The sequence below is a fragment of the Macaca thibetana genome, chromosome X (assembly GCF_024542745.1).
Source record: "Macaca thibetana thibetana isolate TM-01 chromosome X, ASM2454274v1, whole genome shotgun sequence".
NCBI lineage: Eukaryota > Metazoa > Chordata > Mammalia > Primates > Cercopithecidae > Macaca > Macaca thibetana.
Window position 1 is genome coordinate 10,660,032 of NC_065598.1, and position 19,538 is coordinate 10,679,569.

Genomic DNA, 19,538 nt, shown 5'->3' on the forward strand with positions numbered 1-19,538 from the left:
CTGCGCTTGTCACTGGGTGTTCCACACCAATCCACCACTTTACACTTGACCAAGAAAGATGCTTTAGTATTTAAAACCCAGCAAAAGTAAATATCACTGGAAATCATGATGGCATTTTGTAGTTAACAAACACACTAAAATAAATCACTTTGGCTGTTTATGGGAGCAAAAGCTCAAACAAGGACAGGCCCAGCTTAGAACCTTTGGCGTGGCTCTGTGGTGACAGGTGGTTTAATAATTTAAGGGGATCTGGGTGCACAGGAGGGTCAAGATGCATTACATTTGGCAAATATTTCTCAAGTGCTTGATACATGCCAGGCAGCATGTTTTGGCAATTTAGGTACATTAGTGAACAAATACAGTGGAAGAGTCCAGGGCTCCTGGGATGATGTTGGAGGATAATTCAAGCAAAGATGAAAGAAATCAGCAGTCTTTGCTCCATGGCAACAGGTTAAAGGAAGTGGAAAAGATTCAGGAATAATTTACTTCTGCTTCCTTCCACCTTTGTGGGACACCAACAGTACACATGTTCTGTCTTTGCAGACAGGGCCAAAGTGAGCAGGCTATAGCAGGAACACTTGCTGGCTCTTGAAGCCATCTGCTGGCCTGAACATCAGGGGTGCTATTAGTCCAGCAGTATTACTGCTGTTAAACGTCTTCATTCCTCATTTTCAGATTGGCTGAAATATATTTTCTTATTCTTTCTCCACAAATGGACTCCATATCTGAGATACCACATCAAAGTGCCTCTTCTTTTGTGTGAGGAGGCATCATGCTGTAGAAATAATTAATTTAGTCACTGCGTCACTTGGGCAAATGAACTTGGCTTACTCCTCTTGAAATGGTAGTGAGATTTAAACAAGCCAATGATGTATGTAATGAGTAGCCCATCCCTGGCACATAGACAGTGGTATTTGTGATATATAGAAAAGGAAATGGAAATCATATATAATTATGTGGATATACTGGGAGGGGTGGTTTCTTGCTTGATGACCTGGATGAATGCTTGACTCTTTGACTTGGCGTGCAAAGAGGCTTTAAGAAAATGTGATTTGCATCGGGGAATGAAGAGAACACAAAGCAAAGTTTGGCTTCTGACTTGGAATCCTCATCACAGCCTCTGACCCTTGCTCCCAGTAGTGCTCATTTGAAATTTCCCACGTGCACTAAGCTGGTCCCCAGTTCAGGCTGACAACTCAGTGGGGTGGGAACACACTGGCTTTCCCACGTCTCCACTGCACTCCGGACTTTTCATCAGCTTACAAGGGTGGTGTCTTCTCTTTCTTGCCCTTCTCCTAAGAAGGAGCCCTAGTAAGAATTGTTTAATATCAGCCCTTAGAAGAAGCTGACAGTTTTCTCCATTTGCTCTGAAGTTCTTACTAATCCCAAGAGCAATGATGAGTTTTCTCTGGAATTCCCAATATTAGTTACAGAAGCAACAACTCTCAGAACAATTCATGTATCAATGATTTAGTCAGTGAGAACTTTCTGGTTAGGATAATACCAATGACTTTGTCTAGATATTCATGATTCTTATCCTTGATTTCCAGTGCTCCCACAGAGTATCATTTTATGTTAGCCAGTTTTTCAATAGGTGTTGATATCAGAAGTGGAGGGTCATGACTTAAAGATACGGGAATATAAGCAGTATGGACACTGGACAAAATCCAAACATCAAAAATACATTTTTTTTCTAGTAATACAGAATTGCAGTATTTATTCAACAAATAATTACTGAGCACCCATCTTCTGCTATGTACTTTCTAGCTGTTGTGAATGTCAGTGAACAGAACAAACAAAAATCTCACCTGATGTAAATGACGAGTTGATGGGTGCAGCACACCAACATGGCACAAGTATACATATGTAACAAACCTGCACGTTATGCACATGTACCCTAGAACTTTAATTAAAAAAAAATCTCTGCCTTTATCAGGTTTGTATTTTATTAGGTTTCAATAAGCATAAAAATAAGTAAATTATATAGTGGGTTAAAAGGTAATAAATGCTATGGAATAAAAAGAAGAGCAGAGTAAGGACCTAGGAGTATGTATGTGTGGGATCAGGTCACAGCGTTATACACAGTGGGCAGAGTGGGCTTGATTTCCAAGAAAACACCCAAATATGCTTTGATAGAGCAGGCACCTTATCACCTTAATGTAATAATAATAGCAGAAATCTTTTTTTAATGCCTAGTGTATGTTAATTCTGTTCTAGGTGCCTTAAAATGTCATTTCTAATTCTTATAACAATCCTGTAAATTAGGTCATGTTGTTTCATCTTTTGGCTATGGAAATTAACTGGGGGGGCCCAAGATTACATACCAAATAAGTGGCTGAGCAGGGATTTGAATTTTGGTAGCTCATATTCCAATGCACATGGTCTTTCTACCATACCAGTGTTTCCCAAGATATGGTTTCCAAAGGTGTGGTTAGGAAACTACCAGAACTCTGTGGAGATCTTCACTAGAAAGTGCAGATTTCTGGGCCCCATCCCAGTGCTGCTCAATCTGACTCTCTGGAGTGCATCCTAGGAATCTGAATGTCTAAGTTTCCTTGCAACTCTGCTGCACACTCAAGTTTGAGAACCACCATTATAATCTACTGCCTTCGTATTTTGATACCTGTGGTCATGATATCTGCTATTATGATCTATTTCCAGCTCAAGGATTTCCAAACCAGTACCTGAAAAGCAAACAGCCAATGCAAAAGACTGTCCTAGCCAGACTCTTAAATTGTGTGTCAACCTCTGCATCTAGGTGCCTCTTCTGTATTACAGGACGAAGCCAGGTTCTTTTCTGCCCTTTTCATTAACTCAGAGAGTGGCCACTTGAAAGAGGCAGTCTCAGCATCAGGAAATGAAGGACGTTAGAACACTCAGAACAAATTTTGGGTCCCTGCCAGGCCTCTGTGAGCTTCTATAGCCCTTCCACCAGTTACTTTATGGAATCACTGCCTCCAGGTCTGTTCTGCCTTCCAGGACAAGCTCACAGCTACCTTTCCTAACAAGTCTTCCTTTCTAATGCTAATAGAAGTGACACCTCCCTTTCCGAGCTCCTAAACCCAAGGACTGTGAAACTGCACAATAACTAACTACTTTTAATCATCAGGCCCTGACTAGCTCATCCTTCTTTGTTTGGAATTATAATAATTCTGAAAACTTCTTTAAAAAGCCAAACAAAACAAAACAAAATAGCTATATACACGATTACATTTTTGTCCACCCATGCAGATCAGCTTTGCTGACCAACCACCAGCCTTGGTGTAGCCAACTAGTTTCTGAACTGCCAATATGCCAAGAGAATCCAAAATGTGATGAGATTAATTTTCTTCTGTGCTTTAAAAAAGGAAGGAAGGGAAGTCAGTGCTAGGGCATAGAACCATGCAGATTTTAGAACCAGAAGGGATCTTAGCTATTATTCATTCAAATCTAGTATTTGATAACTAAAGAAATAGAAACAGAGGAAGATGAGGTCATGTAGCCAATATATAACAGGGACAGGACGATAGTAAATTTTCTGGTTCCAGAGTCAGTTTCTTTTCATAGACCAAGGCTTGAGATATTTGTGTCCCTCTTCCTCCCACTGCACTGTTATTTTTCTGAATATATGATTACTATAATCCTTCTATAGAGATCAAGAATGATTATATTAATGGTTAACTTACTCCAAGAAAGGTATCCTTAATTTCTCCATGCCCAAATCTTTTCATACGTAAAAGGAGTAAGGCTCGGTAATATGGAAATCATATGTCACAGAACAACCATTGAGTCATTCATTAATTCAACCAATATTTATTGTGTTCCTACCATGTCCCAGGCACAGGGGTAATGCAGTAAAGAAAGTACTACAGATAGAAATGGACCCAAAAAATCATCCTGTCATGTAGTTTACATTCCTAGGGAGCAGGGAACATAAAACGAGAAATTTGTAAAACCCAGTGTTAACAGTGGTGAGTGCTAAGGGGAAAAAGCAGGGAAAGGAAATAGGGAGTGATGATGTGTGTGTGTGTGTGTGTATGTGTGCGATGGCGGGTGGAGGTGCATTTTAGACAAGGTGGCCAGGAAAGGCCCTATGAGAAGTAAAGATTGTAACTGGAGACCAAAAATATGAGAGAATGTCGACATCAATCCCTACAGAGAATGGCAAACAAAGATCAGATTTGAAAAGCTGGAAAAGGTAGAATACTGATGTTTTTATACTGTTGTTAGTAATTCAGGTGGCATGAAATGGAAAGAAAAGGTATGACACAATTAAAATGGCAGCAGCTGTATTTTCAAAGAAGCCAGGAAAAGTTTTGTTGGTATCTGAGTTGAAAAGAAATGCTCGATGATATGTGGTTTCATATAAAGGAGAATTTTACTTAGATAATAGAATTAACTTTGATGAGAAGTATTTTGTTAAAAAAAATCCAGAGAACATGAAGTAATGCCAAGACTACTTGGCAAGATGATATGTGACTTAAACTTGATGAAAATGTTGAAAAGTTCCGATATTTGATTCATCCAAATATGTAGTTATGAGGATTTAGGCTGAAGTGTAAATTTTATATAGAATCAATTATTAATTCAACATTTTTTGAGAGCTTAGCATATGCAACCCAGGGGCAATGCTTCAAAGACACAAACAGGAGATGTCCTTCTACCTTAGTGAACTTTTCATTTGCTCTTCCTCCTGGGCATCCAACCAGGACGCATTTCCAAGCCTCCCTTGAAGTTAAGTGTGGCTTGTGCATAAGTTCTGGCCAATGAAATTTGAGTGGACAAGATGGATGACCTTTCTGGGGTTGCCTGTAAAACCCTAAAAAATGTCAGAGCCTCGAAATACAAGGAGCTGGGATTCCTAAATCACCACCTGGAAGGTTGTCCACCTAACACCTGATTAAACTTTATGTCAGGGTGATATTTATTTCTGTGTTAAAGTACTGAGATTTGAGGCAGCACGTGTTACCCAACTAATATAATTATTAATTAACACTTGCATAAACTGCTACAGTTTTAACAATACTTTCACATATCAAATGATTCTGGTCACCACCCTGAGAATTACATCATCTTTTTGTTTTTCCCATTTCTAAAGCTAGAGTTGATGTTTAATGAGTATTGAATTACTTCGTTACAATCATGTAGGTAAGACACAGAGGGCAAATATTCTAAACCACTGGGTCTCAAATTTACAAAAAATAATTGGTATAAGACAAGCATGGACATAAATCTAATGCAAAGCACTTGATAAGTGTAGACAAATTACTAAAGAAATTTAAAAGAAGTAACTAGAATTCTTGGTTGAAGGAGCCACAAAAGGCTCTAGTGGAAAAGGCAGACTTTATAGCATTTGCAAATTGACAAGAGAAATGGGAGAAAAAACATGAAGGTTCCTGTAAATTTTGACATGCAATATTAGTGGTGAACAGAAATAGAAGAGAGTTGGCATTTGTTTTAATGTTTCAAGGGAAGTTGTAGCAAGCAATGCAGTTTGATGAAGGAAAACAGGAACTGGTAATTCAATACAAATCAAAAAAATATTTATTGAGTGCCTGCCAGATGGAGGGCTTTCCAAAAGTGTACAGAGGATATGGAGAGGAGATAACAAGGGTGCAGTCCTTGTTTTAAATGCATTTATACTCTACTAGGGGAAATGGTCATAAACAACTATACACAATGTTGGGTAAGATAAACATCAGTAAGGACAGTAATGGAGTTCAGGAGACAGAGAAGTGGCAGGGGAATGACAAAGGAAGGACAGGTGAAGCTTCGTGTAGGAGGTAAAATGTCAAGATTGACCTTGGAGGAGGTGAAACCACTGAGGATGCTTATGAATACATGAATTCATGAGGGACACAGAATTCCATAAAGAAGGGTTTTATTAACATCTTGAGCAAGGACACTGCTTTATAATTAAATGACTCCAAAATGTGACCATGGTTTAGAGGACAACAAAATGAAAATTATAATTTGGTATGTTTGTTTAAACATGGAATCACAAACTCGAAATGACATCAGAGTTGTGCAAATTTCTACTCCTGCTGAAACTGCCTGACTTCCAATGAATTCAGTAAGCAGCACTGCACCCCAGAGGGTGGTCTATTAGAATTTCATCCTGCCTCCAGAGGCAACCAGTAGGCAGTTTGCTACGATGTCTTGCCACAGAAGGGCCACCTACCATGAACAGGGCTTCATAATTTTCAATCATCTTTTGCACCACAGCGATGATGGCTGTGCTCTCCTCAGCCCGGGCTGAACTCTGGACTGAGAATTCTTTGTCTGATGACTTCTGCTTGTGCAGCAGGTTGGGTCCAAATATGGTGGCTAAGTTTAGAGATGTCATTTTATTCCCAGTGACCTATGAGAGAACAGAACACAAGGACTGTTGTTATGTTTGCCCTTCAAAATACTGGGTGATTCAGTAATCAAGGAAACCTTTTACTATCCATTTTTTTTTTTATCCTTCAAGGATACCATCATCTCTATTAGAATCCATGGAGGGCACCATGATTTTCCTTTTGCTTTCATATCTTGGATTGAACCGTATAGTTCAATGATCATCTCAATAGCATATTGAGTAAAAATTTGCAACTCTAAGTCGTTTATTGTAAAATGGGTACTATATAAAATTTCTATCCTGTTTGCACTTAAGAAATATTGACACCCATCCATCCATCTATTCATTTCTCCATCCATCAATCCATAATCTCACCACTGATCCATCCACTCAGCACCTATCAGAGGCTGGGCATTTTTCATATATTTTAATTATTTTAAAACTTTTCCAACCATGATTACAACACAGTCCTTATTTTAAAGGGCTCTCATTCTAGGGAGGAAATAAGCCTATCAATTACAGGTAATAAGTACAAAGTATAAAGCTCTCAACTCCAAAGGCACCAGGGTCACTACCACAGAGGCAGAAGCATTTGCACAAACTCTCAAAAGAAGAATAGAGTTTGCCAGGCTGAAAAGCAAAGGATCTTGGGTAGGGGGTAACTTTACAATGGAGAAAGCACCACACATGCAAAGACAGAAACATCTAAAATATGTCATGGAGCCCCAGGAAGCTCAGTGTGGTAGGGAGTTCTGCAGGAAAGACAGGCAAGGGCCAGGTGAGATGATCTTCGTGTGTCAGACCAAGGAATTCAAATTGTGATCTAAGGGCAAGAGGATTCTGAACAGAGTAGAATGGAAATGGAATCTGCATTTCAGGAAGAGCAATCTATGGAACAGGGGATGGGGGATGCAAGAAAGTAGGACTACCTGGGACATACCACAACAGTCTAGGCCACAGCAGCTAGTATCTGAACTAGGAAGGAAGAAGTAGGGATGAAGAGCAGCTTCCAGAGTTATGGAGGGGGTGAAGGGTGAGGAGGATAATGCAGAGGGTAAGGATCTTGTGTTTAAACAAATGAAAAAATGGAAGGACAGTTAAGTGAGGAACATGAAGGGCTGACAAGGGGTTCCTGGAGACTCTAGCACCCTTAAGGAGCAGCTGATGAAGGAGGCCAAGAATGGTTGAGAAGTTAGAAAAAAAGAAACCTCTGTCCAAGAAGAAATAACAGGGGTGTTTCAAGTGAGTTATCAACTGTGGCAGAGGGTCATCGAGATGTGACCCTTCCCTCCAGAATGGACTCTCTGATGGTTCTGATGTCCCAGCTAAGAGTCATGTCAGTGGTGTGGCAGGAATGAGCCACAGTTGCAGAAGTGGAAACAGTGAATGTAGACACTTTCTTCAAAAGATATCACAGAGAAGGAGGAAGAAGAAATATAGGAGGAGCTAAAGGGGAGTACAGGGTGAAGAAAGGGAACTATGTTTTAGCTTGAAGTATAAAAAATTACTCATATTCAATATATTAATAATTAGAAAGTACAGGTAAGCAAAAGGAAAAAAAATGCCCATAATTTCACCACTGCCAAGAATCAGCCATTCCAATGCCTTCCTGTGCACATATATACATGTACACCTGATATTTTCTTCTTTAAAACTGGGATCACATCCATATATTATTTTGTAATTTGCTTACTGTCTCTTAACAGTGTGTTACAATAATCTTTCCACTACGAAAATATCCTGTCTTCAGTCTTCATTGGCCCCTAGAATCCCACTGCATGAATAAACCATGATGTGTTTTAACCACAGTCAACTGATAGGCATTGATGTCGTCTTGAATTTTGTTATTATAAGCAATGGTACAAAAAATACCCTTGAAAAGACATTTCGTGAGCGTGGGTCAGCACTTTTTAGGAGTAAATTCCTACAAGTTGACTTGTTGTAATAAGGAATATGAACATTTTTAAAGGTTTGGGAATTTTTTCTACTTGTCTCTTTTTTCAGGTGAATGGGAGAGTCTGAGTAAGTTTCTCTAGGCTAGGGTTTCTCTACCTTGGCACTAGTGACATGTAAGGCCAGATCATTCTTTGCTGTGGGGGCTGTCCTGTGCATCACAGGATGTGGAACAGCACCCCTGGCCTCAGCCCACTAGATGCCAGGAGCCACCCCTACCCTCAACCTACAGTTGTGACAACCAGAATTATCTCTAGACATGGTCGCATGTCCCTTGTGGGGTAAAATTGCTCCTGGTTGAGAACCACTGGTCTGCATGAATTTTTATTTATCTTGCCAATATCAATTGAGTGTCAGGATCAGTATGGGAACTGTGTCTGCTTGGTGGGGATCTTTTGCCTGGGAAGATCTACACAGCCTTTGAGAAGCACCTGGGTGCCCAGCATAGAATTCAGGAGTCCTGATGAACAGCTGAAACAAAGCCCTCTGAGCCCCACTCTCATCCTGTGGAGTCACGAGTTGGTGGCTGCCCTGCCCTACAATCCCAGCATGGTGCACGAGTTGTATTATTTTTAGAAGGCAAGGCTGTTTTTAGGTGAATGATTGGCCACCAAGGCATATTATTTCATGTGATAAACACAATTTGAAAGAAAGTACCCTTTATGTAGGATCGTTCAATCATTTTTCTTTGTTTTATTTCATTGATAAGTTTTGTATTTCATTGATAAGTTTTCATTTTATTTTTCATTTCTTTTCCTGAAAATTCATGGTTAAGGTGAAAATCAAATACATGTCATTTTCAGATTCCTCCCTTTAGAACTCAGAAGTATTTGGAGTGTTTCCCCTTACCCCTTTAAAGTCATATTAGGGTTTTCTCATTTTTTAAAAAAACATTAACAAATGGAAGATTTTGTTTTCTTTTAAAAGAATGTTTCATACAAGAACAATCTAGAGCTCTGTTTCCGCTCTTTCCTTCTCCTGTTGCTATTCTGGGAATGGAATACAACCCATCTGTAAAACTGCACACAGATTCCAGCTGCAGACCAAGCTGCTTGGGGTTTGTTAACACTTTTGGGGTTTATTGTGTTTTATTGTTTTGTAACATGGAAAGGAGACTTGCTCCCAGGCAACATCCACCTTTTCTCCATGTGTTTCAGCATATATTTTTATATATACTATATGGTTGTATCTAGGTAATACAAGGTACCCTCGAGCCAGGCCATTACTTCATTTTTTAATTAGCTAGCAATTCAAGAAAACTTTTATCTTCACTAAATGAACATCCTAGGTTATTTCTAAACTTCATATGAATAGCTCATATCTGTTAAAAGTCTAGTATGTACAGGTGCCAGGCTAGGGGCTTTCCACTGGCCACTGCAATTCTTTCTCACTATAAGCTTAAGAAGCAGCTGCTGCTGTTGTCCCTATTTTATAGACAAGGGAAGTGATGCCCAAAGCTCAGAGCCAGGAGATGGTATAGCAAGAAGCAAAGCTGGTGGCCCCACTCTAGGCAGCCCTGCCCTCTTCATCCCATTGCTACATCTCTTCCCATTTCCTGTTGCTTGGCAGACCCAGCCATGGCATGGTGAAATGGGAAAACGAGCTTTAAAACAGGGCTGGATGAGGGTGAGGGGAGACACAGGTCTTGCTAAGTTTCAAAGCCAACCTACCATTTCCTAGAGGCATGTACCTCCTCAAAGATCAGTAATCATGGCCCTACAATGGTATTTGTAACTTCTTTTTTGCCTCATAGACCCTTTGAGAACTCAATGCCAGCTATGGACTCTCACCAAACAACTGCATATTCACACCACATTTTCCATGCAGTGCCAGGGGGTTCTTGAACTCTGAAAAACCACTGCTCAGAAGGTTTCAATTTTGTTCCTGCTATATTCTTTCTTGAAGAAATGCAATGTTTCTTACACTTGGGAATTTCTCTTTTCCCTAAGGAGCAAAGCAAATAGCAAACTAAACAAAATAGAAGAAAACAAAACAAACACAAGATAGCAAAACACCACAATTCAATATAATACTGCTATTTTTTCCCAAAAAAGCACTGATTGACTGGTCAACAATTTTTCTCATGCCCTTCTTTTAGACATCTTTAAGACCTCACCAGTGAATGATGCATTGAATTTTAAGCACATATCAAAGAGGAAATATTATGTTCATTTTGTAGATGAGGAAGCTAAGACCATCCCCCATCCCAACTCTGTTTTCCTTCCTCTTCCTCTCTTTCATAAAGACAAGTTATGCAGAAAGGTTCTGGCAGAACCTGTGTGAGCTTTCAAGCTTCTTGACAATCTGCTTCAGGTTTCATCTATGTTGCAATCCCCCCAAACAACACCCTAACAAATAGATGATACACACTAAAAAATAGGTAAGAGAAGAAGTTGAAAAATGTTGGGTTTTGACCATATTTTACAGTTTGATATTTAGCTTTACTCCAGTCTGCCCATTCAATATTCTCTACCTGCTCATGCCAAATCGACTAAAAAATAATAACTCTTCTCTTGATCCTCTCCCTCTACCCATGACTTCTAACAGAAGAGGTTTGGCTAACTCCCATCCCAATGCTGTGCTTATGTGGCCCATGTACTCAATCCCTACGCACCCTTTGATATGCATCTTAAATTTAACCTCCTCCTTGAAGCCATTCCTAACTTTTCTGGCCCATGCTCATCACTTCTCTGAATGTCTGCAATGACTCTGCAGTGCATTCCCTAATTCTATATTTACCTTGTGTCCTCACCTCCTCCACCTCTTAGATGCCATTGTATCGTGAGGCCAGTCATTAGAAAATCTCTGAGCAATAGTCACTGGTTTAAAGGAACTTAGGGTAGATGCTCAGGACATGTATGGTTCAAATCCCAAGGCCATTCTTTTATATTTATTTATTTATTTTTGAGATGGAGTCTCGCTCTGTTGCTCAGGCTGGAATGCAGTGGCATGATCTCGGCTCACTGCAAGTTCCGCCTCCCGGGTTCACGCCATTCTCCTGCCTCAGCCTCCTGAGTAGCTGGGACTAGAGGCACCCACCACCACGCCCAGCTAATTTTTTTTTTATTTTTTTTAGTAGAGATGGGGGTTTCACCGTGTTAGCCAGGATGGTCTCGATCTCCTGACCTCGTGATCCGCCCACCTAGGCCTCCCAGAGTGCTGGGATTACAGGTGTGAGCCACCGCGCCTGGCCCCCCCATCAAGGCCGTTCTTACATGGAAACGTTTATAACAGGAATTACTGTTGTCCATATTACTATTGATACAAAAGCCTCCTAACTCACTCTCCCCTTGTCTCTAGCCAATCTACAACATGGATTATATCACCCATTAGTTGAATCCTTCCAAGGATTCACAGCTTAAAAGAATCAACCGCCTGCCCTGCACAGAGGCATTCAGCACTTATGAACATGGCCCAATTTCCCACTGTCTCCCTCAGTACTTCACTGCTCTGTAGCCTTTACTATAGTTCACAATGGCTGTGAGAGCTGCCTGCTCTCCTGTCACTGCTAACGATTTCACGGAAGCAATGCTTTCCTTATATTTATCCTGCTGCTTTAATCTTTGGCTATTAGTCTTTCATTTTGATGCAATGTTTAGGTCAAGAGTGTCTAGAAACCCTTGTAAACCCTGGCTTCCTTCTACAACTTCACCATCACCAGGATAATTTCATATTCCTTACAGTAAACTAGGTCTCTCAACCACTCTTCAAGTCTGGTTGAAGAATTTTCATTCCTCAAGTTCAGATGAGGAGACCCAGGTATAGGAAAGTTAATAGATTTTCCCGACAACACATGGTCAGTGAATTAAAGAGCTATCAAGCACTCTCAACCAGGGGGTGATTTTGAACCCTTCCCCTGAGGGAAGACTTGGAAATGTTTGGAGATATTTTTGGTTGTCACAACTTGGTGGGAGAGGATATGTACTACTACTGGCATCTACTGGGTAGAGGCCGGGGATGCTGCTAAACATCCTTCAATGCACAGGACAGCCCCATGACAAAGAATTCCTAGCTCCAAATATCAATTGTGCAGAGGCTGAGAAACCCTGACCTAGACCCCAGTACAGTTTTTTTTTCTTATAATTCCTATTCTGTTAGACTGGCTCAGGTTCTATACACAGCTTGGACTTTGCTAGTAAGACTTTTTCTTTTCTCTTAGTTGTCTCAGGTTCTATACACAGCTTGGACTTTGCTAGTAAGGGGACCAACCAGACCCATTAACCAGTATAATGACATTGCCCTTCTTCAAGATCCTTTTCTATCATCCACTGGGATACGGTCCTAATAACTATGCAAATCTACAGTGACTATGGAGTCCATGGCACCTCCCCTAGAGTTGTGAAATGCACTAATATGCCACTTGTACAACCTTAAGTGGAAGCGCTCTGTGGGTTGCTACGTAAGTTACTTAGCCCCCCGGCCCTAAGTTTTCACTTCTGTAACATGGAGACAGTGATCTCTCTCTTGCCTGTTAAGAGGATTTGTATGTGTGTGTGTGTGTGTGTGTGTGTGTGTGTGTGTGTGTGTGTGTGTGTGTATTCCCTAGCACAAAGCCAGCTCATGGAAGGAGAGACATAAATTGTAGCTAATATTCCAGCATACTGTTTCATTTACACCTATCCAAGAATATTTTCTTCTTTTTGGCATAGGCAAGGGAGATTTGTTCAGCATTTGAATAGAAAGAATGTCTGAAAATGATTCTAAAAGGGCAATAATGAGTTCAATTGGACATTTTGCTTTCTTCAATGCCTTCTTAATTACCTGAGACCCAATTTTCTCCTTCTCACATAGTACTTAAGAAATGTCAGAGAAGTGACTGAAGTACCTTTAAACACAGAGCTCTGCTTTCCCCAAGCAATTAGGCAGATAATGCTTACAGCTTCTGTTATAACTATAGTTGATAAAGGCTGGCATCCAAATGAGTAATAAAACTACTTAACAATTATGAGAATTATAGTATGCCCATCAAAGAGCTGTGTATGCTGAAATAAGGTGTCAGTGCCATATTATGAAACCTGAAGCCATCTGGGGCTTCACTAATTATAACTGCTATAGAGATAAATGGCTAAGTCAGGAGAGTTCCATTCTCACACCCATAAGGAGGGGGACAAGAAGAAATGCAGAATTGCCTTTCTGGATTAGAGTGAAAAAATTATATATAACCACGTTATTTATTTATTTATTTAGTTATTTTTTATTATACTTTAAGTTCTAGGGTACATGTGCACAACGTGCAGGTTTGTTACATATGTATACATGTGCCATGTTGGTGTGCTGCACCCATTAACTCATCATTTACATTAGGTATATCTCCTAATGTTATCCCTCTCCCCTCCCCCCACCCCACGACAGGCCCCGGTGTGTGATGTTCCCCTTCCTGTGTCCAAGTGTTCTCGTTATAACCACGTTCTTTGGGAAAGAAATTTGACAAACACAGAATTGAAGCCACAGTGCAGCTGAGCTTTGTTTTACAAGGATTTACAAAAAAGTTCCTGTGGTTAAGTAAGTTTGGAATGCCTCTGGCCCCTTGTTAATTTACAGTGCATGTTAGCTTATTAAAGAGTCTAAAATCTCCTGAGGCATCCGAGGTCAGGGAGAGGTATAACTGCGTGGTATCAAAGAGGGAAGGGGGTGTCTCTTGTTAAGGTGAAGATTAAATAGGTTGGCTATTAGTAAGCAACTTAAAATTGAAGCCAGCATCTCATTTCTCCGAGGGTGAAACAACAACAAAAAATCTTGAAATATGAGTGTAATCAAAGAGAACCAGAACCCAAGATCTTAGATTTGGTGGCGGGGCACACTGGGGCCTGACTGGGGATCAGATCCAACAAGAACATTTCTAAAGAGTCTGTGGGACTATGTACAACCTGCTTTGAGCAGTTGATACCATGTGACATCAAGACACAATGGCAATGGTCAGCAGATGAGACCTAGTTTCCTCCACACCTGGTTTGGAAGCAGAACTGACCGTCCCTTGCATTGAGCAAGTCCCTGTTTTTGGGGGAAGGTTTAAGAAAGGAAAGGATCCCTCAAAAGGGAGATACTAGACTTCTTGCTCTTAGTACAGATGGGAGCTCCCGGGACAAACTGGAAAAATAAAGAGGTGACATCATATTTGGGCTTCAAGTTATAGCAGCAGGTAAATCAATTACAAGGATAACAATCTCCTCCCACCCCCATCATTCTACTTTTACATGGTTGCAAGCACTTCTGTAGTGCATTGTTTTTCTTCTTTACAAATGGAAGTCCAGTCTTGAGTAAAGCCTCATCATGGAAAATGACAGCCTCATTTGGAAGTATACTCGAAACTTATAAGGAGACTCATGGCCCGTGCACTCTTAGGAACTGTCCCTCCAGAGAAGGCCCTGCATTAGTCTCTTCCTACAGAGACAGCTAGGTTGGAGAAGGGGAGATGTCATTACCTCCAGGCAAAATGTTTGGCCATTTTGGTGGTATGCCCTTTTAAAATAGGGGAGAGGAAGAGTCACAGTGTCTATGGCAGCAAAGGCGTCTTACCTCTTGCCCGTCTTTGCTGATGTTGTCATCGGCATGCCTGGCAACGATGGAGAGGAACTGTAGGAGGCGGTGGAGGGTGTCACAATTGCAGGGAGGTAGAAGGTATATGAGGAGCTGCAAGGTGCCCAGCTGTTCCTCTGGCTCCAATACTAAGCAAGGCAAAAAGAGGTACTCAAATAAAAGGGGAGCTCATACCATTCAGGCACAGAGGAAAGGCCTCCTCTCAATTGTCTTAAGAAAGGGATTATCAAGGCAAGTCCCATTTCATGCCTTCACTCATTTGCCCATTGCTTTAGCAATTTACCAGCAAGATTCTATGAAATATATAAAGCCAAATTAGACCTGGAGAAGTGTAATATCTAGAAAAATAACTGTAATCCAGGTTAAAATAAAAGGTAACTCAATTTCCCTTACTTTCTTCTCCCCCCTTCCCTGGCATTACTCATCACCTAGTTTAAGGATTCCAGTCTTCCATTTTTGGTAAATATTTATTAACAATGGCTGAAAATTGGTGAACATTCTGAAATTTGAGTTTATAATGAATTTAAGGCTCTTTTCTGTTGAGCAATTCACAAGAGACAGATATTTTGTTGGCAATAACCATGATACAGCAAAGACAATGTATTCTCTCTCTGTTGTGATCCTATTGGAATTGTAGCATTGGAGGAAGAAATGTATGGAGGCTGACCCAGGTTTGGCCTATCTCTCCTCTACCTCCTCCTTTTTTTTCTTCTTCATAGGATCTGTAGCTACAGCCCAGAAGCAGCTATGTTGAAAACCCTGGCACTGGGCTATGACATCTTGCTTCCCCTGGAATGTTGCTTTCCTCCTTTCTCACTCTGGGTTCCCATAGTTCCCTCCTTCTTCGCACTAGAAACACAAGCTCATTTTTAGGCACAGACTCAATGTGAACTCTTGTTGGTACTCTAAGCACTAACTCATGGCACTTTCTACTTTTCTTGGGTCATTTGAAAGTATCTCAAATTCTTCTTGGTTATTTCCATTTGTTTTACTGCAACTTTCTTCTTGCTAATTATTCCCAGGGTAAATCTGAGAAATTCCCCCAAATAGCTCACTCTTTAGAGATTGATAAATAAGGACAAAAAATTATCAGGAAAGATATGCATAAAGTTATGATGAACGAGTTGGACATCTTAGTATTCCAGGGCCACTTTCCCACATATGACTGTATTACGCACAGAGAGTGTTGATGAAAGCTGTGTACAGCTCCCTGGTGAGAAGGGGGTCCGGCATGTCCCTCAGGAACTCTTTGAGCAAGGCTGCCACATCATGAACACTGTGCTCCTCCTCCAGAGAGACATCAATCCCACGGTCAAATTCCTCACGTAACTGGAAAAACAACGGTTCGAGTGGCAGTCACGTAACACCATACCTCAATGTGCAGTGCCCAGCAAAAGAAGTGCTGTGACATGTAGTATCTGGAGTTAAGTCTGCACAGACCCCAAGAAGGAGAAGCAAACAACATCCTCACCTTGATCTGCTGAGTTTACACAGTCCAGTTACGAATATATATATATGTGTATATGTGTATATATGTATATATATATATAAGCACTAAATAAAACCATCTGTGGATTTATTGTTAATGATGTATGCAGAATGGCTTAGTAATGACAACCAGGTTAGGAGGAACACCTAAGAGGTGGAAGACAATTTAGGTCAACTATAAATGTGGGAGGGAGGAATTAATCTATTACACAGCGTTTCTGTGTGTCACCAATTCTGCCATGTTTGAATGTTGATATTTTACTGAATCACTCAGCAAGAAAGCAAAGAGACTTTTTTTCCTGCACAAATGAAATTAAGAGCCCTGATAAGAGATTTATGACTAAGACTTAAAAGATGACAATAACTAAATAAAAGCTGTCTTAGATTTGTCAAAGGAGTCTTATTAACAATTACCAGAAGGATTTCCTGCCTTAATCATTATATTAGGTCTATTATCACTTACAGCAGCAAGAAAACACAGTGGCAAGAGAGTAATAACTCCACACCCTACTTTTATCTGTAGCATCTCAACTTTTCTTATGCATTGTTCTCTGCTGTAGAAATAATTATGTAAGTTCATAAACCTACACTATGCAACAAACTTCTCTAAGAGTTTGTTTTTCAATCTTTCATCCATCCATTAATTCAACAAAGATTACTACACATTTCCTGTGTCAGACCCTGTTACAAGCCCACAAAATACACTAGTGAATAAAGAGGCAAAGTCCATCTAGAGAAACAAGGTGATAAGCAGGTAATCCAACAAATAATTCACTCTTAACATTGTGGTTAGTGATCTAAGGAAAAAGTGCAGGGTGCATAAGGGGTTATATAATAAAGTAAAATGATGAGTGAGTTAGGGCATATTTCATACTTGAAATCTACTTCTAAGTAAACACTGATTATATTTTTATTGGGTAATCCTTAAATACAACTCCATGCAAAGGTTTCCCCTTTAATGGATCCAGATATAACTGATGAGTAATTTCTGGCACTCGCTACCTGTCCACCTGATGAGAATGAATACCCATCACTGTCCTGAACTACTCATTGATTCCAGACAACACGCCATCAGCGTGTGTCAGGCAGCCAAAACAAAGAAGGCTTCCACTGGCACTCCTCCAACTTGTGATCATTCAAACACACCATGCTTCTTTTCCGACCATACATGCAGGCAGAAAGAATGGAACATGCAAAGAGCTTGGCCTATGAAGTTAATGGTGACTGGTTAAATTGTGTAATCTTGAATTATGTTTCTTAATCTCTCTAAGCCTTGACAGAAGTGGGTCAAAGAGGCTACTGTCACAGCGGTTGGCAGATTCAATGAGATAATATTTGTAAAAATATTCTGCAATCCTGCACAGGTGAGAGGCCTATGAAATATTACCATACTATCTTCCTGCAAGTTCTGTTATGAAACATTAAATGTTGATCCATTTAATGTTGTTTCTTGTGTGACTATTAAGAATAAAAACCAACCAACCAATCAGAAAACATATTTCCATTGAAAGCCTTTTTTGTCTTGACAAAAAAAGATAGATGAAGTATTTATTTCAATTACTTTCAATAATATGAACAAATATCATTTCTTCAGCTTCTTCCAACTAAAATTTGTTTTCATTTGAATTCATTTTTGAGTTGCTGAGTTCCTTATTTCCTTCCATTGAAAACAACAGGAAGAAAATAATGCTTTAATTTTCCTTCACCAACAAATGAACTCTTTTCCCAAAGGATGGTTTGCCTTTTATGAAGCCATCATGAACACAAATACCTGCCTCATCACAGGAACCTATTGTTGAAGGTCTAATATCAAACTTCAGTTGCAGGAATGTTGCACAGGGCTGAAGGAAACAAAGGAGCACAGTCCCTATGTGAAAAGCAAACTGGGGGTCAATGGTTCTATGGAAACTTCATAAGAATTATTTATTTTTGATAAAGTAAAGCTATAAAAATAGCATCTTATGTGAAGGGAATGTTAATGGCATTTTTCATATCACATTTTAGTAAAAATGGGTGCTACATGCAATTTTTTATCATTTATTGATTGGTCACTCTGAATTTCCTGCTTTTGCAATTTTCAATAAGATGTTTATAAATTAGTTTTGTTTGGCTGCACATGGCACAGATACATCCAGACGTTTTGCTTTCAAGTGTTTGATCCTAACTGTAACAACATTTCTGAGTTGTTGCCTTTTACCTCCTGGAATTCAATTATATTATAATAACTTGGAGGGTAAAAAAAAAAAAAAAAAAAAAAGATCAAATGGAATTTGTATAAACTTGAACTTTGCAAAAGGTAATTCAACTGAAAGTCATGTGAAACAAAATATAATCTTTACTTTTCACTTACTTGTCTCACTCTCTTTTTTGAGCTTCCAACTCGGAATATCCCCACTGTCTGGAGGCCTGCAAATAAGCAAACAAAATCAACAGTCTTGTTTTATGACTTGAGACTCTGGAGGAAATCAAAATAGAGAGCAGAATGCCAGCACAGTGCCATAACATGCAGGGCAATAGTAACTTGACAGCATACAGTAACACTTCTTTCATCTCACACTATTTCTATTTTCCAGATACTTAAAGGTCAGCCCTTTACGCACCAGAATTTTACGTTAAATGTTTCTGATCAAATATTTTTCATGTGATATTTTATATTTCTAATCTTCTACTTATCAGAGAAAATGAGCTTTTTTTTCATTATTCAGAATTATTACCTAAACACACATTTTACAGGGATTCTAGCTCTTTACCAATTTCTAAAAGATATTTCTCGTTTGTCTGATCATAATTAAAGTGTGCTTCTTAAAGAAAATCTGGAAAATGCAGAAAAATGTAAAAATAATATACTTTTAGAAATACCTGATGTAGAAATAATCACTCTTACTTTTCTTTTTCTCCTCCCTTCCTCCCTTCCTCCCTCCCTCCCTCCCTTCCTTCCTTCCTTCCTTCCTTCCTTCCTTCCTTCCTTCCTTTTTTTTTTTGAGAGAGGGTCTCACTTTGTTGTCCAGGCTGGAATACAGTGGCGTGATTATGGCTCACTGCAGCCTTGACCTCCTGGGCTCCAGTGATTCTCCCACCTTGGTGTCCAGAGTAGCTGGTACTACCAGCACATGCCTCCATGCCTCCATGCCTCCATGCCTGACTAATTTTTGTATTTTTTGGAGAGACAGGGTTTTGCCATGTTGCCCAGGCTCAAGCTCAACTCCTGGGCTGAAGTGATCCACCTGCCTCGACATCCCAA

General features: G+C 39.9%; 1 protein-coding gene across 5 annotated transcripts in view; it reads right to left on the reverse strand.

Moving 5' to 3' along the window:
• ARHGAP6 (Rho GTPase activating protein 6) overlaps positions 1 to 19,538 on the reverse strand; it is a 550,354-nt gene that overhangs the window by 26,155 nt on the left and 504,661 nt on the right. For all 5 annotated transcript variants that reach the window (XR_007722733.1, XM_050777262.1, XM_050777265.1 and 2 more), the window contains exons 6-9: positions 18,648 to 18,703; positions 15,988 to 16,138; positions 14,789 to 14,937; positions 6,161 to 6,340 (exon numbers count right to left, since the gene is read on the reverse strand). Coding sequence is in view for 4 of the 5 variants with exons in the window: in XM_050777262.1 (XP_050633219.1) it covers positions 6,161 to 6,340; positions 14,789 to 14,937; positions 15,988 to 16,138; positions 18,648 to 18,703 (536 nt within the window). In the remaining variant the exon portion in view is untranslated. The remainder of the gene's footprint in view (positions 1 to 6,160; positions 6,341 to 14,788; positions 14,938 to 15,987; positions 16,139 to 18,647; positions 18,704 to 19,538) is intronic.